The following is a 24,558-nucleotide window of genomic DNA, read 5'->3' as shown; positions in this document are numbered from 1 at the left end:
GGAACTTGCAAAATGCATTTTTCTCTGGCTTTGCTGGCTCCCCTGCCTCCAAGGGCCTGGTATAATTATCTGCTGAATGTCTGAAAGATGTGACAATCAATGTTCAATCTGTTGTTAGGATTATATGTTGCAGATCCAGCAAGACAGAGATCAAGTTATTAGCATATAAAGTTACATACAATTATAATGGTGAACTGGATTATACCATTGCAATACCCCCATGAGACCCACGGGGACGCCCCGATTGATCGTCCCATGGGGCTCGTGGAATATGACCTCACCTGTTGAGGGGCAGAGGTCTAACAGCGGGGCTCGTTAAAACCCACTGATGAAAGCCGGCCAGGAAGGAAACCGGCATCTTCAGATGGTCTCAGCTTTGATTGGATGTACTCCCCGCCACTTTGCAGGTATGCTTTGGCTTTATTGAATCCGCGGTAAGCAGAACGCATAGACGATAGTAGAAATTAACGAACAAGGTTTATTACAATAAAATTCCAACCTCCTCCCTTCCCCTAAGGGTATCCTTCCCCGACCTGCCCACAGGCCGGGGATTTTATACAAGCTAGGGCATTCCCCAGGAAGTCTCGCTCCCTTAAAAGGAAGTTGATATTCCGGGGAGGTCATGGGAAACCGTATCGTCCTGATTCTCCATGCCCGAAGTCTGAACCAAAAGCCTCAAAAGAGGGCAGAGTGAATTGGCTGCAAGAAAAGGTCCACGTTCATTGGTAAGTGCACCAGGCCGGTGGACGGCGTTCAGGCACAGACCCTGTGGCATCAGGAGGTGTATATTGGACTGGGGAATGGAGTTTGCCTGATGAGCACCTGGGCGGCGGCGGCATTGCTGGTGCGGCCATGAGAACCGGCACGGGTGTCTCCGGCGGTGGCAGAAAGCCCATCTCGGTTTCCGAGTTGGAGTTAGGCGGTTCTTCGTCCGGCATCTCGCGTCCTCAAAAATGACCTCTGGATCCTCGACAACTGCCAGGGGCAGCTGCGGCAACAGGGGCAACGGTGAAGACAGCAGAGCTGGGACATCCAAATCAATGGCCTATACAGTTGGAGTATGCGGCACGCGGCTTCAGAAGTGGTCCACATGGCAATTAGACTCGCAGCCCTGCGTCCATATTTGGTAGGAAACCGGACCCATTCTCGCCAACTTGACAGCTGGGATCCAAGTGACCTGTCACCGAACTTCTGGATGCTTACCGCTTCACCCGGGGTGAACACGCACTGTGGCCTTTGGCGACCTGCGTCTGCCTCGTTTCAGTCCTGAGCGTGGTGGAGTTTCCTGCCAATATCTGGAAAGACAAGACACAAGGGGTGCGGAGACGGCGACCCATCATCATCTCAGCTGTCGCGTTACCTGTCGTAGCAGAATAATAACCTGGCTAAGTGGGTCTCCGAGGAACCCGATGTCTGCTTTTTCATTCCAAGTTTAAAAGTTTGCACGTCCACTTGGCCAACCCATTCAAAGCCGGGTGGTATCAGGTGGTCCTCACGTGATGGATCATGTTGGCAGGCACAAATGCTGCAAATTCCGAGCTCATAAATGCCGCATCATTGTCTGATGCTAGCACCTCGGGTATGCCGTGCGTGCTGAAAATGTGCCGGAGTTTCTCTATGGCGGCCGGGCCGTTGTCGCCTGTACCTTGAGGACTTCCATCCACCTGGAGTGGGCGTCGAAGAGGACAAGGAACATTGCGCCCTGAAAGTGGTTCGCAAAGTATATATGGAGGCTAGACCACGGACGACCTGGCCATGCCCACAGATGGAGCAGGGCTGTAAGAGGCAACGTCTGGTGTGCCAGACACTGGACGCAGCGCTGGGCCACCCGCTCGATGCCTGCGTTGATGGCAGACCAAAAAACGTAGCTGCGAGCTAACATTTTCATCTTGGCGACACCAAGGTGTCCATTGTGGAGGTCCATCAGGAGCAGGCCATGTCCACGTTCGGAGACTACCACGCGGGTCCCCTAAAGGAGCGCGTCGTCTTCTATGCAAAGCTTCTGCATCTTTGTGGTCTAGGCCTTCAGGGCCTGCGGTATAGCTGAGCCTCATACTGCACCATGTGACGAACGCGGGACAGTTGAGGGTCAGTCTGGGTCCACCTGCGGATGTAGGACATTGTGTCCGATAACGAGTCCATAACATGGAGGGCGGCAATAATCTCTTTGGCTGCCACTGGTGTAGGTGGCCTAGTTTGCGGCAGCAGACGGCTTAACGCATCGGAGTGGGGAAATGCCGTTGGGCCACCTGGTACAGGATTGCCTGTACCTTTTCTTCCATCGGGTAAAAGCCATGGTGGTCTATGTAGTGGCTGAGGTGCGTTACTTTGGCGGCGTTGAAAACACATTTCTCCTGCCAGAGGTGGACGTCGACTTCCTCAAAATGCCTCAGAATCTTGGCCAGGTTTTGTAGATGCTCCTGGTTGGACGAGCAGGACGTCGTCTAGGTAGACCGCCAATGTGAGATGGGCATCACAGGATGTTCTCCATTACGTGTTGGAATAATGCGCACATGGAGGAAACCCCATGGTGTTCAATAGGGTGTGCTTTAAGGCCAGACTGAATGCGGTCGAACGAACGGTGATAGACTACTGACACTGCCGTCCCAGTGTCGGGTTCCATGCAGATTGGGTGTCCATTAATTTGCAGGGAGATCAAATGGGCGCAATTCTTGTTAGTGCTGTTGACGTCTTCCACATAGTAAGCCTTGTCACGTGGGGGTGATCGCGCCTAGCGGGTCGACGGGCAGGTAGATCCTCGCGGGCCTCCAGTTCCCCTGGTCTCTTTGGCCTATTGCAGCCCCTGCTGGCTGGTTGCCGTATTTCTGTTCCTCATGGGGGAGTACAACCGGTGGCATTTCCAGCCGTCATTATGGCGGCCCGTGTTTCTCCGGTTGGTGTCATACTGTTGGGGGATGGCTTCCTCAGTTCTAGCCGAGTGTGACTGGCGATTGGCACTTGCTTTGTTGTCACAGATTGAGCACCGCCAGTCCCTGGAATTGCTGGACCTCTTGTTTGGCGCTTTCCCTGGAGATGGCTATCTCCACCGCGCATTGCAGGTCAAGCTAGGAGTTTTCTGTTGCGTGGCCGCATCGTGGAGTCCACATAGCCAGAGTGTTTCATTCAATGTCGCTTTGCATTCGCAAGTCACAGACAGTTTTTGGAGGCGGGCCAGGAAGTCACTCACCGACTTGGCCTGGGCCTGAGCAGCCATGTGGAACCGGAAACGGCGCACGATGAGCGGTGGTTTTGGGTCGAAATGATGGGACCCGGTATCTGGGAGGTCCAAGTGAGTTAGGCTCTTTATCTCACTGTAGTTGGGCCCTCCGCAAGCCATTAGCAATACCACAGTTTGTCTCTCATCGCTGGTAATCGCACTCGTTCGAAGAAAATATTTCATGCGTTCCATGTATTGCCCCAATTGTCTGTACCTGCATTAAAAGGTTCCAGCTTTCCTACATGCGGAATTTCGGCAATTAGTAGTGGGGCCTCCAGAAGCCTAGATGAGGTGGACTGGGCACGCAGAAACCAGTGTCGATGGCAGTTCCATTAAATCCTCGTCACCAGCGTTGAATCCGCGGTAAGCAGAACGCACAGATGATAGGAGAAATAAACAAACAAGGTTTATTACAATACAATTCCTAAACTCCTCCACTCCCCTAAGGGTCTCCTTCCCCAACCTGCACCCAAGCTGGGGTTTTTATATAAGCTGGGGCAATACTTGTTAAGGGGAAGCCTCACGTCCTTAAAGGGGAAGTTCATATTCTGGAGAGGTCATGGGAAACTGTATAGTCCTGATCCCGAGATCTCCATTGGGGTTATAACAGGCTTGTTGAATAAATCTTTCTGTTTGAATATTTCTCGGGACTCCTGCGATTGTAATACTGGTGATGAGTAAAAACGGAACTACAGGCGGTGATTCTGGACATCCAGACCCATGACCGAATCTTGCTACAGAGGGGCAAGGTCAGAACAGATTTGGAAATGCTGCTTTTTGGGGGGCTTGATGCTTTTGACGTAAGCGTAGAAGACTGGGCCCAGTATGCTGAGCGAATACGTAACTTTTTTCGGACGAGCACCGTTATAGGGGAGGACCGCCAGAAGGTGATACTCCTGACCTCCTGTGGAGCCCCTTTAGTGTCATCAAACACCTGACCTACCCTGCAGTAAAGGATTCCAAAACATTTGACGAACTAGTGGCACACGCGGCGGATCATTATGACCGCAAACCATCAATCATTGTCCAAGTGTAAGGATCCTCCTGTTAAACCTGGTCTGCCCCTTGTTTTTTCCTTTTAATTTCTATTATTCTGCTACTTCAATTTTTGTACCTAAACAGTTAATAGACCTATGCCTTTAAGATGAACTTCACCTTTAATTTAAAACCAAACCTCCAGCAGGATGCTCTTTTGGTCTGCCATCAACAATGACACATCTTGGACTTGGCTGTCGGCCAATGGACTGTTTCCGATTGCCGGGCCTTTTCAATGGATCGTATTGATTGGTCAGGTTTTTCTCTGGAATATTCCTTCCTCTGTGAAGCTGTGTTTCCAGTTTTATTTTTGCTTTGAATTCAGAGCTGAAGGAGGTGCTTTGAGTTTCTCTCTCCCAGAAAGAGTAAAACTCTCTCAAACACCTCGGCTGGAGCTCTCTCCAGGTAAACGATCCAGCCAGCTTTTCCTCGATCCGGTCTGCAAGTGTTTAATTTCCGAATGCAGAGCTGGAAGGAACTCTTTGGGTTTCTCTCCCTGAAATACTAACAGACCTCTCGAAAATCGTGTGGAAGCTCCTTCTCTGATACTCTGTTCTCCTCAGTAAAGCTAGGGGACATCCTGGTGAGTCTGGAAACCAGTTAAGTTTGAACCACAGGAGGAAAGCTGGGGAGAAAGTGAGACCGAGAGTTTTAAGAATCAAACTGGCCTGAGGCTGTTCTTTTGAGTGAAGGCCCAGGCTAGTAAAAGTTAAAGTGACTCCCCCAGAAGAAACCCTACAGCCTGGAGGGTTCTGACTGAATGCCTCTGCCAGAAGATTCTTGTTAGCAATCCAACCGGAGGTTTAAATCCCACCGCATCCTGGGTGGACAGTCTATTGCTACAACGGCTTCAACATCGTTCAACATATTAATCGTCTTCTTAATTTTACCCCTCCCCCTACCTCTGTGTGCATCTGTCTTGTGTGTGTTTGGGTAGAGGGTGGGATGGTAAAAGTTGGTGAGTAGTTGATTAGCTGGCTGTTATTGTATTATAATTATTGCACGTCTTATCTCTATTTTTGTTATAAATAAACATTCATGTTTCATGTACAAATCTGGTGTCTGCAGATCTTTGGAGCAGTCAAGGGCCAAAGATCTCAGAAACTGTACACAAATTATTGGTTAATTCAGTTGCGTTGGGACTCCAGGGCCTGTGAGGATGGAACTGACGGTGCACTCGCCCAGGAGGTCATAGCAGGGGTTACAGGGATCTTTCGGAGGGTCAGTGCAGACTCGATTGGCTGAATGGCCTCCTTCTACACTGTAGGGATTCTATGAGGACAGATGCTGGGAGACATATCCTCATGCTGGAAGAAGTTGGGGAATGAATCCTTGCTGGAAAATGTTGGGGAATGAATCCTTTGCAACCGGGTGTAGTTAAGACAAGCTATTTTTCAGAGAATATTCAATAAATAGTTAAAACGAGAAAGGATATGAGAACAGCTTGATAAGTATTGGCTTGCTCTAGTAAAGAGCCAGCACAGACAAGATGAGTTGAATACCTTCTTCCTGTGCTGTTAATTCACTTGTGTTGGGACTCCGGGGCTGGATTCAACTGCGCACTAGCCCAGGGTGTTATAACAAAGGTACAGGTTCACAATTACTGGCATGCCTATGCAAGCTGGCTGAGCACTGTGATTATGGGGCATCCCTTCTGGAAATGCTGAGGAACCACCTTGTGTGCGGAATCAAGAACATGGTGACCCATAAGTTGCTGTCGGAACCATCTTTGGACATGAAAAGGGCCATAGAGGTATTTCTCTTGTGTGAAAATGCGGAGACGGAAGTCCAGGAGCTCCAGAGTTCGCTAGTGATGGGAGGTGAATAGCGTTGGACGCACCCCCATTCAGATGAACAATGCTGCCTAAGATTAGAGCCTCTTGGACCCAGCCACCGCCCGAGCAATGTCGGGGCCAAACCCGTTGGACGTCGGCCTCTACAGCCCGGTGGGATGTCTCCCCTGAACCACAGGAGGACTCACAACGGGGCTGCAGCGGTTGTCAGAGGAACCGTGGGGGCCAGGAACGCCACATTTGCCAACAAGCGTGCTGCCTTGGTCGGGGGATATGCCCACTAGAGACAGGGATTTACACCTGGCGCAGCCCGATAAGGAGCGCATCACTAAACTGCATCACCGCACCAAGAATAGCCCCCATCAAAGTCACCGTCCAGGTTAATGGCCACCCGCTTGAAATGGAAATTGACACTGGGGCTGCTGTCTTGGTCACAGGATGGCAGACGTACCAGGAAGTCTAGACAGGAATCCAATGCCTGGACCTGAGGGACACTGAGGAGCATTCGGCAGTGTACATGGGAGAATCGTTGGCGATCATGGGTACGACGATGACTCCAATGGCCTGTGGGCAGCAGTCTGTCCCTTTGCCACTGATAATGGTACGAGGGCCCGGACCCAGTCTGTTGGTCCGCGAATTGCTGAAGCGGCTCCATCTGGACTGGCAGCAGATTTTTACGATGGACTGTACTAAGTCCTAGGGAAATACCAGGAGGTTTTCCAGGATGGCCTGGGAAAAATAAAGGGTACTGTGGCCAAAGTCCATGTAGACCCAGATAACCAACCTAGGGATTTTAGGGCTCGCCCAGTACCCAATGCCTTGTTGACAATGAGCTTAACTGGCTGGAAAGCCTGGGAATCATTTGTCCCGTACAGTTCGCGGAGTGGGCCGTAGTCCTGGTGCTGAAGACAGATAAAACCGTCCGCCTGTGTGGCGATTTCAGGTTAGTGGTGAACAAGGCCTCTCGGTTGGACGGTACCCGATGCCATTCATGGAGGATCTCTATGTGAAATAGGCTGGAGGGCACTCCTTCTCAAAACTAGACATGAGTCACGCATATCTCCAGTTGGAGCCAGACACGGCATCCAGAAGGTTTGGAGCCTTTACGAATATATCAGACTTTCATTTGATCTGTCCGATTTTTCAGAGGGGTTCCAAGGGTGGCAGTTTACTTGGATGATGTCCTGATCACTGGAGCCATCAAAAAGGAGCTCCTGAACATCATAGAGGAATTCTTCCTCTGGTTCCCCAAGGAAGGTGTATGCCTAAAAAGGGGCAAGTGTGTTTTTCACACAAAAAGAGGTCACATACCTAGGGAACCTGGTCGAAAAGGATGGCTTGCACGCGATGGAGGAGAAGGTATGGGCCATCAAACAGGCCCCCAGGCCTGAGAATGCAACCGAACTATGGTCGTTCCTCTGACTCGTAAATTATTACGGCAAATTCTTCCTGAACTTGGCAACCATCCTAGCACCGCTCCATGCACTCCTTAAAAAACACAGAACTGGGCATGTAGGGCACCGCAAGAAGAGTCTTTTGCCAAGGTGAAACAAAAACTGTCAATCTGAAGGCTGCTGATGCACTACGAGCCTTCCAGGCCACATGTGATGCCTCTCCAGGTGGTATTGGGTTGATGTTGTCCCACCAGATGGATGAATGGACAGAGAGACCAACAGCCTATACATCAAGGACTTTGGTCGAATAGGGCATAGATACACTCAGATCAAGGAGGAAGGGCTGGCTGTCATCTTCCCGGTCAAGAAGTTCCACCAATATGAAATTCCGCCGACAGAGTTGGTTCAGATACAGCATTGGACGCTACTATTGGCAGCGTATGAGTATGTGAATGAGTATCGCCCGAGCGCCTAAATTGCACAAGCGGATGCTTTGAGCCGACTGCCACTTCACATCATGGACGAGATTCTCTGACCCTCCGCCGGGTCGCAGAATCGCCAGGGGCTGTCGTGAATCCCGCCCCCGCCGGTTGCTGAATTCTCCACCACCGTAGATTTGGCGGGGGCGGGAATCGCACCGCGCTGGTTGGCGGCCCCCCCCCCCCGCGATTCTTCGGCCTGGATGGGCCGAAGTCCCGCCGCTAAAATGCCTGTCCCGCCGGCGTAGATTAAACCACCTACCTTACCGGCGGGACAAGGCGGCGCGGGCGGGCTCCGGGGTCCTGGGGGGGGGGGGGGGGGGCGCGGCGCGATCTGGCCCCGGGGAGTGCCCCCACGGTGGCCTGGCCCGCGATGGGGGCCCACCGATCCACGGGCGGGCCTGTGCCGTGGGGGCACTCTTTCCCTTCCGCCTTCGCCACGGTCTCCACCATGGCGGAGGCGAAAGAGACTCCCTCCACTGCGCATGCGCGGGAATGCCGTCAGCGGCCACTGACGCTCCCGCGCATGCGCCGCCCGGAGATGTCATTTCCGCGCCAGCTGGCAGGGCACCAAAGGCCTTTCCCGCCAGCTGGCGGGGCGGAAATTCATCCGGCGCGTGCCTAGCCCCTTAAGGTTGGGGCTCGGCCCCCAAAGATGCGGAGCATTCCGCACCTTTGGGGCGGCGCGATGCCCGACTGATTTGTGCAGTTTTGGGCGCCAGTCGGTGGACATTGCGCCGTTTCCGGAGAATTTCGCCCCATATGTTGAACGGGATAAAACATATTCGGACCACCCCACACTAACCCTCTTCAAATGGCTTGGCAGGGCGGGCAGTACAGAGGTTTAAGAAGGGCATGAAGAAGCAGACCATGGTATCCATGGAGACAAAGTTGGCACGGTTCCTATTCAGCTATTGTACCACGCCACACATAACGACTGGCGTGGTGCTGGCAGAACTACTGATGGGTCGAAGGCCGAGGGCCAGGTTTACCCTGATATTCCCTGTTATTGGGCAGAAAATGGAGATGAGACAAATCTCCAGAAACAATACCATAGCAGGACAGAGACATTCGACCAGGGGACACAGTATTTGTCCGGAACTTCAGAGATAGTCCTTGGTGGATACTAGGGACCATAGTGGAAAGGACTGGATCGGTGAAAACCAAGGAACGATGGACCAGCTTAAATGCAGGGAGCCCATACGAGGACCGGCCCCTCTGGATGAGTCAGCCCTCCATCCCTCCTGCCCATCCCCCAAGAGTCAAGGGGGGAAAACCCCCCTAAGGCCAGGGTACAGATGTGCAAGGTGGAAGACTCAGGGTTAGACATGGAGATACAAGCATCCATAGTCTCGGGCGACAGTTTGACCAGAGAATGATCGCCGACGGCAGCCCCAGATGATCAGCGCGGAAGTGACGCTCCCAACGCGTTACATGTTATGCATTACAATGCATCCAAAGATGTGCAGGTGAGGTGGATTGGCCATGGTCAATTGCCCTTTAGTGTCCAAAAGGTTAGGTGGGGTTACAGGGGGCATGACCCTAGGTGGAGTGGCCTTTCAGAGGGCCTGTGCAGACTTGATGGGCCAATTGGCCTCCTTCTACACTGTAGGGATTCTATTCTATATGCCCCCGACCCAGCCCCGCAACCGCTTGAAGCACAACGGCGGGCGAAGCGAAGGAGGCCTCTTCCACCCTCTACGACAGAGGGGCTTCCTGACTTCAGAGGGATGGATGTAATAACTCCCATGAGATCCACGGGGACAACCCGATTGATCTCCCCCGGGGTCCATGGAATACGAACTCCCCCGCTGAGGGGCGGAGGTGGGGCTCGTTAAAATCCACTGATAAAAGCCGGCCAGGAAGGGAACCGGCATCTTCGAATGGTCCTGGTTGGGACTATATGTATTTTCCGCTGTTTTGCTTTAGATGGTTGAATCAACCTTTCTGTTTGAAACCTTTCAGGGCTCCTGTGACTGTAATAACCAGTTAATTTTTTCTATTTATAAAACTTGCACTTCATGTTTTCCTCTTTAAATCATTACACAGAATCATAGAAAACTTAACACAGGTGGCCATTTAGCCTGTGCCCAACTTCAACTCTGGTGGCATTTACTCTAGTGCAATTACTCTGTCGTTTTCTCATACTCTGTAAAATGAAAGTTTTCTTCTTAATTTAAACATTGATCATTTTGTATCACTGCTAAATTGATGCTCTTTTTAACCTTTCACAACTTTAATCATTATGGAATAGATTTTGTTAGAGCGAGGCACCTCACATGGTGGTTCATTAGATTAGACTTAGAACTGCATACTTAAGTGTTAAAATGGTTTTTCCACAAGGTGATTGGAAGCACAATCTGATAATGACTCAGTTGGAGCAAGAGTGAAGCTCCTTGATCCATGAGATTAAAGGACTGAAAAATAAAAGGATGGACTGAGAAAGAGGATGAATTGCCTCAGACACACAGAAGTGATGGCCCTTTACACCCGATCATATCTATGACTGGTTCTGCAAAACAATAATTGGCCAAATGATTGAGTAAATTGCTACAACCAATTCCGAGCGAGTTCTCCACATATATAGTGAAGGATTCCTTCAGCTTTGTGAGGACTATACTGTCATGATATTTAGATCAGCATATCATGGTGCAATCACACACACACTGATGTACATGCAGTAGGACCAACCAACACACACACATCGCAGCCAATCACCAGTGAGAGCACACGCACTATAAAAACAGGGGACACTACAGTTCCCGCTCATTCCAGCAGCAGCCAGCTCACAGCACCGAGCTCAGAGCCTGCCACTCAGACATTCACCATGTGCTGAGTGCCTCACCCAGATAGTGATAGGACTGGGTCCACAGATTAGCTGGTAGCATTGTGGATAGCACAATTGCTTCACAGCTCCAGGGTCCCAGGTTCGATTCCGGCTTGGGTCACTGTCTGTGCGGAGTCTGCACATCCTCCCCGTGTGTGCGTGGGTTTCCTCCGGGTGCTCCGGTTTCCTCCCACAGTCCAAAGATGTGCAGGTTAGGTGGATTGGCCATGATAAATTGCCCTTAGTGTCCAAAATTGCCCTTATTGTTGGGTGGGGTTACTGGGTTATGGGGATAGGGTGGAGGTGTTGACCTTGGGTAGGGTGCTCTTTCCAAGAGCTGGTGCAGACTCGATGGGCTGAATGGCCTCCTTCTGCACTGTAAATTCTATGATAATCTATGATACCCAAGATAGCAGTGTGCTGTTACAGTTCAGTAGTTAATAAAATTGAGTTACACCATCTCCAGCCGTGTTGGATCGTTTGTACATCAGAACACCCAACACGACATATACCAAACCTACGTATCGATAGCAAAGCCATTCCTTGTGCTCATTTGACATTGTGAACCTATTTACTAATATGCCACTTAAGGAAGCCGTAGAAATTTGCACCATGGCACTATATCATGGCACCATAGGTGCCCTAATACTGTCTGAATCTGTATTCATTAATCGTATGAACTTAGCAACTTGTTCAGGTGAGTTCAGCTTTAACAACACCATTTGTGGCTAATAGATGCCATGGGATCCCCATAGCACAGCTCCCACTAACGTGTTTATCGTTTTCCATGAGAAACATGTCTTCGATGGAATGACCCCAACTTCCTACCCCTTGTATGTTTCTGATATGGAGAGGATACTTTTGCTATATTTGAATCTGCAGCTCCATGTAAGAATTTCCTGACGCACCTTAATGGGCTCCATCTGTGCTTAAATTCACCTTTGAAAAGGAGCAGTCCAAGAGCTCCCTTCATTGATATACAAGTTTTTAAAAAAAAATGTTTTATTCTCCTTTTTCACATTTTCTCCCAAATTTACACCCACCAACAACAAACAATAATCAGCAACAAATATGTCTATCCCCATATCAATAACAACGATCCCATCCTCCCACCAAACCCCAAACATTAGCCCGCATGTTCACATAAACAAATGACAAAAAGGAATCAGGAATCACCCATAGTCACCATCAACACACACTGCCTCTTCCCCCCAACTCTCCCTCCCCCCCCCCCCAACTAATGTTCGATGTTATTCAGTTCTTGAAAATGCATGATGAATAATGCCCATGAATTGTAGGACCCCTCCACCCTTCCCCTCGGTTCAAACTTAACCTTCTCGAGAGTCAAGAATTCCAACAAGTTCCCCTGCCAGAGGCTGCCCTCCATCCCATCAGGATCCGCCTTCGGGCGATCAACGAGGCGAAGGCTACAACATCTGCCTCCACACCCGTTTCCAACCCTGGCTGGTCAGACACCCCAAATATGGCCACCCGGGGGCCCGGGTCCAGTTTCACATGCACCACTTTAGAAATTACCCTAAAAACCTCCTTCCAGTAATCCTCTAGCTTTGGACGGGACCAAAACATATGAACGTGATTAGCGCCCCCCCCCCCCCCCCCCCCCCCCCCCCCCCCGCAACGTTCACACACATCTTCTACTCCTTCAAAGAATCGGCTCATCCTTGCCCTCATGAGGTGTGCTCTGTATACCACCTTCAGCTTTCATCAGCCCCAACCTCGCACACGAGGTGGAGGCATTCACTCTCCGGAGAACCTCACACCAGAAACCCATCTCCATATCCTCTCCCAACTCTTCCTCACACTTTGCTTTGATCCCTTCCCGTGGTGCCTTCTCCTCTTCCAAAATATCTCGGTAAACCGCTGACACTACCCCCTTCTCCAGTCCCCCTGTCGTCAGTACGTCCTCCAGCAATGTGGAGGCCGACTCCACCGGGAAGCTCTGTATCTCCTTTCTGGCAAAATCTCAAACCTGCATGTATCTAAACATTTCCCCCTGCTCCAGCCCATACTTCGCTTCTAGCTCCTTCAGCCCTGCAAACTGATCCCCAAGAAACAAATGTGGCTGACTCTTAACTGTGCCCTAAAATGGCCTAGGAAGCCAGTCAGTTCAAGGACAATTAGGGATGGGCAAAAATGCTGGCCTTATCAGTGACATACACACATATACCATGAAAGAATTGTTGGGTTATTCACCCTGGGGTAACATGGACTGCAACAAGATGCAGATGAACGGTAAAGCATACACCAAACGCAGGCGTTGGTTCAATGAGATATATTGAACTTCTGTAACAATGCACACAGCTGGCTGTGGGTTGACACTCTACTATTCTAAGTGTACTAACTCTAACTTACAAGACCAGGCTAGCTCTGATCCACGTGTAGATGGTGCTGACTGATATATACACCCTGACTGTCACTACAGTTGTCACCAGTGAAAAGAGACGGAGTGCTGATGCCTCATGTGTTTTATAGTTGGAAGCCCCCCTCTGGTGTTTTGTCTGGTGATTGGTTGTGTTCTTTCCTGTATGTTGATTGGCTAACCTGGGTGTCTGTCACTGCCGGTTTTTACCTCATGATGTGCATGGGTGCATATTATGCCATCCCCCCTTTTTAATAAAAACATTTTTGTGTGCTTAGAGCATATACGACATATTTACAGATATAACTATTTACAGCAAATGGCGAGTGAAGGCATATGTACATGTAAGGTGTCTAGCGTGCAGATACAGAACAATATGTACAAAGGAAATATTTAGAAGTCCAATCTCTGGGGCTGGCGTCGGATCCTTGTCGACCGCCTGAGAGGTGGCAGTGGGGATGACAGCGCCTTGACAGGCGGGATTGCAGCCAGATTGGTGGCCTCGTGGAGCGAGGTGTCCGGAAAAGGCATAACGGCAGCTGGGAACGTGAGATCCAGTGGTGGGCAGGCAAGTTTGAATGGTGCCCTTCTGTTGTGCCTGACAATGGATCCATCAGCCATGCGAACCACAAACTACCTGGGAGCAGCCTGTCGAACAACAACAGCTGGAGCTGACCAGCCTCCACCAGGCAACTTGATGCGAACAGCATCTTCCAGAGAGAGCACAGGCAAATCAGTAGCATGAGCATCGTATGTCAGCTTTTGCCGGTTTCGGAGTTGCTGCACCTTTTGCAGCATTGGGAGGTGATCCAGGTCAGGTAAATGAATGGCCGGAACAGTCGTCCTCTGGATCCATGGTGTTACCAGGTTCCGAATCCAGCAGCTCTTGCTGCACACTTCGAACTCGTTGGCCTTGGAACTGGGATCGCTGGCCCACGATCAGAGGTGCAGACCTGCACAAGGCTGCATAATGGCCAGGCTTCCCACAATTTAAACATCGCCTGCCTCTTGCAGGGCATTGCCACTTTAAGTGGGTGGTGCCGTAGTTCGGGCGCATCATGACGTTGACGTCATAACGCTCCGTGCGTCGTCGCACAGGCAGTCAGCCGCCGCTCGCACCTGCGCAGTGTGGTCTTCGGCTGCTTCGTTCTCCCGTCCGTGGTGCCCATGCGTGGGACCCTGGGAAAAGCGTGAGAAATGGCCGCCTTCATCGACGCTAAGGCGCCGCATTCGTGCGATGGCCTCGTGGGAGGCAGTTGGTCCTGTTCTGCCGATTTAAGGCGGGAGTAGCGACTTTTCGCCTGTTCATGCACTTCACAAGTCTCGATGGCTATTGGCAAGGTCATGTTTTTTATTTTTAGGAGCTGCTCCCACAGGGCATCGGAGTGGACCTCAAACACGATCTGATCCCAGATTAGGGAATCAGCAGTGTCACCGTAGTTGCAGGATTGCGCTAATATGCGGAGATGGGTTAGAAAGGATTGGAAAGGCTCATCCTTACCCTGAAGGCATTGCTGGAAGACATAGCGCTCAAAGCTCTTGTTCGTTTCGACTTCACAGTGACTGTCGAATTTGGCTAACATGGTCTGGAACTTGTTCTTGTCCTCGCCGTCGGCAAAAGTGAGTGAATTGAAGATTTGTATGGCCTGCTCCCCCACAGTCGATAGCAGCAGCGCGATTTTTCTGGCATCGGACGCATCCTCGTGGCCTGAGGCCTCAATGTATAGACTGAATTTCTGCTTGAAGACCCGCCAGTTGGCGCCGGGATTTCCGGAGATCCAGAGCTGTAAAGGGGCCTGGATCTTCTCCATGCTGCTGGAAGGCACTTTTTGGTCGTCACGGAATTATTCAAGGTAAATTACTTAGATGTCACCCTGGGGTAACACGGACTGCAACAGGATGCAGATGAACGGTAAAGCATACACCAAACGTAGGCGTTAGTTCAATAAGATTTATTGAACTTCTGTAACAATGCACACAGCTGGCTGTGGGTTGACACTCTACTATTCTAAGTGTACTAACTCTAACTTACTAGACCTGGCTAGCTCTGATCCACGTGTAGATGGTGCTGACTGATATATACACCCTGACTGTCACTACAGTTGTCACCAGTGGGAAGTTGGAAGCCCCCCCTCTGGTGTTCTGTCTTATGATTGGTTGTGTTCTTTCCTGTATGTTGACTGGCTAACCTGGGTGTCTGTCACTGCCTGTTTTTACCTCATGATGTGCATGGGTGCTTATTATGACAAGAATAAAGGGAGAAAATAAAATCTACAATTGGACAGCACTTACTGAGCAATCCCAGTGCGCTAAAATTGCACTAACACTAATTTAGGATTATCAGTTTTCCTCACAATGTGGCTCATTAATGCATTCTAGAAACTACATGTATTCATACACAGGGCCTTGTTCTCTGCAAACAAAAGAAGCATGACCTGACATTGCCCCTTTATCAATCAAACAAAAGCTTCGGAGACAATTGTTCCCTGGTGCATTCTGCATGGCAACACGTCGACTAGAGTCGACTTGCCTTTTTGAATTGAAACTAAAGTTTGGAGAATAACTGTTCTCTGTATATTCTCCGTGGCAACACTAACCAGACACATGCCAACCAATCAGCACTCTTTTACTCAAGCAGTATAAATAGTTGTTCCCTTTTAAATTTAATATTCTTATCTGTCCTGATAGCTTCGATGGCATGTCTCTTTTTTCAACAATATTCATAACTATTTACTTTTGGATAACAAACTTTGATTTACTGTCAATAATAATTATCACATTAGTAAAAAAGTACGTACACTTAATAATTAGACTTAATTTTCTGTGTTGTGCAAATATACAATTAATGCTCCAATGCAGTAACTTCACGAAAAACACTAGTTTAAGCACCCCATGCTATTCTAACAGCGCAAATGGTTGAGTGGCACAAATATGCCAGCAGCCAGTGGCAATTTGCAATTCACAACTATATATCGCTGGCCAATTTGCACATTAATAATGGTGTGCATCATTCAGATGCCGTCATTGTTTGCAGTGAATTCTGGCCCTATACATGAAAAATAAAATGTATAATTAAGCGAAGCAGTGCAAAATAAAAAATATCCTTGCTTGTTGACATTCTACTGATTTTGTAATGACTTGATAAGTTATATCCCAAATGACTCATTCAAAATATTTGTAGTATTTTCACAAGAGGAAAAAGTAAAGTATTTAGTACACTGGGTGTTAAACTTAAGAAATTAACTTTTATTGTCATCTACAACAGTCGCTAGCCATTGTTTCCCCTTCCTGTCAAGGACAAGAGAAAAGCATAATCTGAGCAGGCAAGGGAGGACCGGAGGAAAGACCTAGTATGTCAGGTCTCCACGCCTTGTTATGGCTATCTAAAATTCTGCCAGAAATGCAGGCATCATTGAAAGACATTGACTTAGTGGTATTATGCTGTCTAAATTGTACTGCTGCCGCTGCAATTGCCCCAATGCAATGCATACCTTTATAAAGTTGATGTACACCAGAACCCCATCCTTGGTGGATATTAAAGCCTTGGAATTAAAAAGGCTGATTTTGCAATGGTCAAGTACTTTTCTTTTTCACATTATCAGTCTATATAGATATACCAAAAATGGTGCGGTTGTCTATTGGCATTGTGCAACACCTGTGACTCTGGGGTTAGACAGGAGTCAAGCATACATTTTCATGGAGATGATTTTCCAGGTCCAAAAGGCCTCCATAGAATTACCTCAGCTATCGTTTTTGGCAGACCAGTTTTAGGAACTGAAATATTCAGTGTGAAACATTAGTCCTTGATATCATCCCACCAATATCAATCAATAATTATGTTGATATTGAAAATGTTAACAAATTTTAAAGTCACCACTTTATTTGCGCTATTCTAGCAGGTTTAACAATAATCGCGTTGTCTGATCTGGTCATTATAAACAAATTGTTGAAATTCTGAAACTGAAAACATCATTTAACAATAGATTATATTACTTACCAAGAGTCAGTGATTTATGTGTTGAACAGAACATAATGGCAACTGTGTCTGCGGCTGTGAAACCTGATTTTTTTCTGAAAGAAAAAGAGCAGTTGAATATACGTTCATTTCTTTGTCACTGGCGGGTCGGATACAGGCGGTTAAAGTGAACGTGTTGCCGCGATTTCTGTTTATTTTTCAATGCCTGCCGATTTTCCTGCCAAAGGCTTTTTTTTTGTTCATATGGGGAGGGAAGGTGGCCAGAGTTAGAAAGGTGCTGCTACAAAGGGGAAGGCAGGCAGGGGGTTTGGGTCTTCCGAACCTGCTTTATTACTACTGGGTGGCAAATGTGGAGAAGGTGCGGAGCTGGGTCAGAGGGGTTGATTCCAGTGAGTCAGAATAGAGGAGAGTTTGTGCAGGGGGTCGGGATTGAAAGCACTAGCAACAGCGCCGCTCCCGATGGCCCCGGGGAAATACTCAGGGAGTCCGGTAATAATAGCTTCATTGAGAATAGTGAGGCAGTTTCGCCAACACTTCGGGTTGGGGCAGGGTCAAGAAAAATGCCGATTTGGGGCAACCACAGATTTGAGCCAGGGAAGTGGGATGGAAATTTTCGGAAATGGGAGAAGGGGATTAAGACACTAAAAGATTTGTTTCTTAGGGATCGGTTTGCAGGGCTGAAGGAGCTGGAAGCGAAGTATGGGCTGGAGAAGGGGGAAATGTTTAGATACATGCAGGTTTGAAATTTTGCCAGAAAGGAGATACAGAGCTTCCCGGTGGAGCCAGCCTCCACATTGCTGGAGGAGGTGCTGACGACAAGGGGACTGGAGAAGAGGGTAGTGTAAGCGGTTTATGGAGCTAATTTGGAAGAGGAGAAGGCACCACGGGAAGGGATCAAAACAAAGTGGGAGGAAGAGTTGGGAGAGGATTTGGAGGAGGACTTCTGGTGTGAGGTGCTCCGAAGAGTGAATGCCTCCACCTCGTGCGCGAGGTTGGGGCTGATACAGCTGAAGGGGTATACAGAGCACACCTCATGAGGGCGAGGATGAGCCGATTCTTTGAAGGAGTAGAAGATGTGTGTGAACGTTGCGGGGGGGGGGGGGGGGGGGGGGGGGGGCGCTAATCACGTACATTGTTTTGGTCCTGTCCAAAGCTAGAGGATTACCGGAAGGAGGTTTTTAGGGTAATTTCTAAAGTGGTGCACGTGAAACTGGACCCGGACCCCCGGGAGGCCATATTCGGGGTGTCGGACCAGCCAGGGTTGGAAACGGGTGCAGAGGCAGATGTTGTAGCCTTCGCCTCGTTGATCGTCCGAAGGCGGATCCTGATAGGTTGGAGAGCAACCTCTCCACCCTGTGCCCTGGCGTGGCGGGGGGACCTGTTGGAATTCTTGACTCTTGAGAAGGTTAAGTTTGAACTGAGGGGAAGGATGGAGGGGTTTTACAATTCATGGGCATTATTCATTATGCACTTTCAAGAACTGGATAACATTGAACATTAGTTGGGCGGGTGGTTGGGGGCTGTGTGTGTTAATGGCGACTATGGGTGATCCCTAATTCCTTTTTGTCATTTGTTTGCGTGAACATGCAGGCTAATGTTTGGGGTTTGGTGGGAGGATGGGATCGTTGTTATTGATATGGGGATAGACATATTTGTTACTGATTATTGTTTATTGTTGGTGGGTGTAAATTTGGGAGAAAATGTGAAAAAGGAGAATAAAAAATATTTTTTTAAAAAGAACATACATTTATTTAAACAAATTCTTTTTGGTTATTTTTTAATGTAAATATTGTAATACCCGTATTATATTTTAGAATGCCGATACAGTAAAATATATAAGACTATTCATACAAAATGTAATTACCTACCTTGTAGAAATGATAAAAGTTAAAAACATGAAACTCAGCTGAAGGAAAAGTACTAAAAGAAAAAGAAAAATAATATTTAGCAAGCAACAATAATAAACATATTTTTAAAGTGCATGCAGTTTGCAATGCATTTGGGACAGACCCTGAATAACTATGAAGATACATTTATCTTATATGATGTTTAAATATAATATTTCCTGCATCGTAAGTTAATTGTCAAATTTTTCAAACGTCAAATATAAAGTTTGAAGAAGCACAATGACATTAAAATTTAAAGTTATCCATTGCTACTTGCAATTTTATTACTGCAATTGTGAGTACTATGTCTGAATATTGAACAGCAATATAATATTCTACTCTATATTTTTTCAATGTCTAGAATATTCAAATGTGACTTAGCAAAATACAATGTTGAGTGGATATTTAACCAGTCACATGAAGTAGTTCAAACAAAAAAAACATATTTGGCAATCAACAGGACCCCAGCTACTTGGACCCTCAGTTATTCTTCTTAAACTGCAATTTGAGTTATAGTTATAGTTAGATAAACACATAAAATTATTAACCCTGTATGATATTATATGCATGAAATAATGTGCATGAAAAATTGGATTTGTAATAGTGGAATTAATTTTTAGACTGGAAGCAACGTGGCTTCTGTCACTGTAGTTCACAATTTAAATTGATTTAATAAGAAACATAAATCCTGTGTTAAAAAACAAAATTTTAAATGACAATCATTGGAAAAGAAAGGAACTATTTGAAAAAGAGAGAAGAAACATTTCCTGTTAAATAAAGCTGACTGTTTTCAGGTTGAATCCTCTGACTGTTAGCCGATATCAAAAGGGAGCGTTACAAATGGCCTCAGTGTATCTGGACTGGGGCAGGGAAAACGATCAGCCACTTGCTCCTGACTATCCAGTAACTCGAGCTGGTAACTGCAGATTATATAGAGAGCATCAGCCTCGATTATTGGTGTCCTGTATCCCAATGGCTGGAATACTTTGATGTTTTATTGTAAACTTGAACACAAAGAACGTGGACAACACTTTGGGTCACCAGTATGAGTTAATATAAATAATATGAAGTAATGTCAATCCGTCAACTAGGTTAGCATGAACATATGCCACTTAGTGAGGGAGGGAAGGGTTGTTGACATCCAAGAAACTATCTCAACATGAATGACCGCTGTCCTAGGAGAGGGAAGAACTTAAAAATCTATCAAAACAAAATAAATCATGCAAAAAAGTGTATTTTCTCTTCCGCTGTTAAAGATTGTTCTAGTTTACTTGTTTCCGGTGAGCCCATCTGTTAAGGCTTTCTGAACATTCGAAAGAAACTTATAATTCATGATTCGTAACTTAGGACATAGAACTGTACAGTATAGTACAGGCCCTTTAGCCAGCGATGTTGTGCCGACCACTTATCCTAATCTAAGATCAACCTAACCTACACCCCCTCAATTTACTGCTGTCCATGTGCCTGTCCAAGAGTCGCTTAAATGTCCCTAATGACTCTGACTCCACCACCTCTGCCGGCAGTGCATTCCACACACCCACCATTCTCTGTGTAAAGAACCTACCTCTGACATCTCCCCATACCTTCCTCTAATCACCTTAAAATTATGTTCCCCGTGACAGCCATTTCTGCCCTGGGGAAAAGTCTCTGGCTATCGACCCTACCCATGCCTCTCATCATCTTGTACACCTCTATCAAGTCACCTCTCTGCCTTCTTCTCTCCAGTGAGAAAAGTCCTAGCTCCCTCAACCTTTCTTCATAAGACATGCCCTCCAGTCCAGGCAGCATCCTGGTAAATCTCCTCTGCACCCGCTCCAAAGCATCCACATCCTTCCTATGATGAGGCAATCAGAACTGGACACAATATTCCAAGTGTGGTCTAACTAGGGTTTTATAAATCTGCAGCAAAACCTTGCGGCTCTTAAATTCAATCCCCGTTAATAGTAGTAGCCTTCTTAACAACCCTATCAACCTGGGTGGCAACTTTGAGTGATCTATGTATGTGGACTCCACGATCCCGCTAAGGAAAATAAAGTTAATTCCTTTCACATTTCATCTGCAGTTTTCAGAGGCATGGCTCGCAGTTTTGCTGTAAGAAAGTAATAAAAGAAAAAGAGTATTGAAGATTTTGCACTGATTAACCACTAGAAAAGTCACAGATTTCATATAACCTACTACGGGATCTAATCCTGGAATAGCTGTCAGTGATGTGCTTGACAGTAACAAAGATACCTTATCATAAAGTGTGAGTAAATCTTATTCATTACTTACTTATAAGAACAATTATTATCAGACTAAAGGTATCTAGGTCAATCTTCGGATTGGAGAAAGTATCACAAAATGTTGAATATATGATCATAAGAAGCACACAACTGCTGATAACTCCAAATGGGGGCTTCTTCCTTTCAAGCCAATCCTTGATGTATCTTCGTAAAATCTGTAGGGAAAAAGAAAATCATCAGTTTATCTTGTGGAAGGTTATGCAAGTCAAGTTGGGCATCACAAAATAAATATGACAGCACAGTGGCATTTTATGGGAATGGAATAATTCAGTTGGTGTCCCCAGTGGATTTCAAAGCTTTCCAGCTGCATAGCTATTCTTCTGGGGAATTTAACATTTTTAGTGGAACTTCCGTTGGGGAGCTCAAATGAGAGCACATTTTCAACTAGATTCAAATTTATCCTTAATCATGGCAAATGCTCTTTGCTAGCTGTCACTGAGATATGTCCATTAAGCTTCCCTCAAATTTGCATTCTCTATTAACATAAATGAATACATGCGATTACTGAGTATTCTTCTCAATCAACAAACAATTTTAAGCTTATCTTGGGAACTTGAAATATCTGACATCTTATGGAATTTCATAAATGTGGATAATAGAAAGTGATCCTTAGAACATTTTAATATTTAAATAACTAGCATTGTACCACAAGTTTCTAATTAAATTATAACTCATGCTTCAAAATCTAAAGTACATGTGTTGTGGGAGTTTAAATAATTTAATCTCTGAATATCCAATCGAACTATAAATGTAAACATAAATGGCACTCAAAACTTTTTAGAATATCAGCATGATCACTGATAAGCTAACCAAAATGAAGTAATACAGATTATCAACACAGTCAAAAATGTTGATAAACATTATTCCCTAAATGTTTGAACTAATAAGGGTTTTAGGTATCTTTTGGACTTTAACAAATGCTAACAATTTACCAAGATACAGTATGCAAAATTGGCTCCAAAGTAATATTACTATGTGGCATTGAAACTGAGATCAAAGTCATTTATTCTGGGAATAAATGTCATTCATGTCAGAAACATTCAAGGTTTGTGATGAAAATCTTTCAACAATTAAACAAGAATTCTTTTGTGGTGAGTACAAATATTGTTTCAGATTGCATGCAGATTTTATGCAACTGCATTACAGTGTACATAGATTTAAGGTCAATACACAGTACGAAGAATACAAAAATAACATCAACAATATTGGTCCAAAACTTCCAGTTGGATTTGGAGTCCCTGATTCCAACTCTGATCAGGTTGAAACCTGCATAGGCTGAAAAGGCTTTGACTTCCGATGGAGGAATCTGAAGAACTCTGTCAGCGCCAGAATCCCCACAAGAAATGAAGCAAATAAGCGCAGAAACCGTGTTCCCTTTATATGGCACTAACTACTGTATTGTGGTACATTTTTATGGCTACAGGTTTCTCAGTGTGTTAGTGAATGAGTGTGTGAGTGAACTGAGTGGACGGCATGGTGACACAGTGGTTAGCACTGCTACCTCATAGTGCCAGGGACTTGGGTTCCATTTTGGCCTTGGGTGACTGTGTGGAGTTTGCACCTTCTCCTAAAGTCTGCATGGGTTTCCTCCCACGTCCAAAGGTGTGCAGGATAGGTGGATTGACCATGATCAATGCATGGGGTAAGGGGGATAGGGCAGAGGAGTGGGACTAGTTAGAGCGCTCTTTTGGAGAGTCAGTGCAGACTCGATGGACTGACTGACCTCCTTCTGCACTGTAGGGATTCTCTGGATGAAGGAATGATTGAGTGAATGGGTAGGATGCAGCATTTTAGACTGGTAGGTAGGTAGCTGGGAAAGGTGGTAGCTCGGTGGCTGGTAGCTGGGTAGAGGGGGTATGTGCGGTACTCAGGCCAGGTCGGGAGGGACTGTCAGGTCGAGTGTCGTCAGGTCGGATCAGGTGGTGGGGGCCAGAAGGGTCGGGTGATCAGGGTTGGTCAGATGGGGATGTGGACCTCGCTGGCTACATCAACATTTATTGTCCATCCCTAGTTGTCCTTGAGAAGGTGGTGGTGAGATGACTTCTTAAACCGCTGCAGTCACTGAAGTGTAGGTACACCCATAATGCTGTTCGGGAAGTAGTTCCAGGATTTTGACCCAGTGACAGTGAAGGTGATATATTTCCAAGTCAGGATGGTGAGTGACTTGGAGGGGTGCGTATGGTGGCGGTGTTCCCTTGCATCTGCTGCCCTTGTCCTACCAGACGGTACTGTCGTGGGATTGGAAGGTGCTGCCTAAGGACTCTTGGTGAATTCCTGTAGTGCATCTTGTAGATGGTACACACTGCTGCTAATGTGAATTGGTGTTGGAGGGAGTGAATGCTTGTGGCAGGGGTACCAATCAAGCAGGCTGGTTTGTCCTGGATGGTATTGAATTTCTTGAGTGTTGTTGGAGCAGCACTCATCCAGGCAAGTGGAGAATATTCCAACAGAATCCTGACTTGTGCCTTGTAGATGTGGACAGGCGTTGGGGAGTCAGATGAGTTACTCGCTGCAGGATTCCTAGCCTCTAACCGTTTCTGGTCATTGGCCACCCCAGGATGCTGATAATAATAATAATCTTTATTATGATAGTGGGGGATTCAGCGATGGTAATGCCACTAAGTGTCAAGGGGCGATGGTTTGGCTCTGTCTCGTTGAAGATAGTCATTGCCCGGCACTTGTGTGGCTTGAATGTTACTTGCACTTGTCAGCCCAAGCCTGGATCTTGTCCAGATCTTGTTGCATTTGGTCATGAACTGCTTCAGTATCTGAGTCATCGAGCAGTCATCAGCAAAAACATCCCCATCTCTGATCATGTGATGGAAGGAAAGTAATTAATGAAGCAGCTGAAGATGGTTGGATCTCATATACTATCCTGAGGAACTCCTGCAATGATGTCCTGGAACTGAGATGATTAACCTGCATCTTCTTTGTGGCAGATAGGACTCCAACCAGCAGTGGACTTTCCCCGATTGTCAATGACCCCAGTTTTGCGAGGACTTCTTAATACTATACTTGGTCAAATGCTGCCATGGGGTCAAGGGCAGTCATTCTCACCTCACCTCTGGAATTCAGCTCTTTTTTTCCATGTTTGAACCAAGACTGTAATGAGGTCAGGAGCTGAGGGACCCAGGCAGAATCCAAACTGAGCGTCAGTGAGTAGGCTGTTGCGAAGCAATTTCGGCTTGATAGTATTGTTGATGACCCGTTTCATCACTTTACTGATGATCGAGAGTAGACTGATGGGGAAGTTATTGGCTGGGTTGAATTTGTCCTGTTTCTTGTGTAC

At 47.0% G+C, this 24,558-nt stretch overlaps 1 protein-coding gene across 3 annotated transcripts in view; it reads right to left on the bottom strand.

The window, feature by feature from the left end:
- The window catches only part of slc10a7 (solute carrier family 10 member 7), a 449,575-nt gene that overhangs the window by 73,080 nt on the left and 351,937 nt on the right, over window positions 1-24,558 (bottom strand). For all 3 annotated transcript variants that reach the window (XM_072496104.1, XM_072496103.1, XM_072496105.1), the window contains 3 exons: window positions 21,259-21,424; window positions 18,970-19,021; window positions 17,123-17,196 (listed from right to left, as the gene is read on the bottom strand). In XM_072496104.1, coding sequence (XP_072352205.1) covers window positions 17,123-17,196; window positions 18,970-19,021; window positions 21,259-21,424 — 292 coding nt within the window. The remainder of the gene's footprint in view (window positions 1-17,122; window positions 17,197-18,969; window positions 19,022-21,258; window positions 21,425-24,558) is intronic.

Source organism: Scyliorhinus torazame, chromosome 3, assembly GCF_047496885.1.
Source record: "Scyliorhinus torazame isolate Kashiwa2021f chromosome 3, sScyTor2.1, whole genome shotgun sequence".
NCBI lineage: Eukaryota > Metazoa > Chordata > Chondrichthyes > Carcharhiniformes > Scyliorhinidae > Scyliorhinus > Scyliorhinus torazame.
Note: the sequence above shows the minus strand (reverse complement) of the source record. Positions and strands in the feature narration are given on the sequence as shown.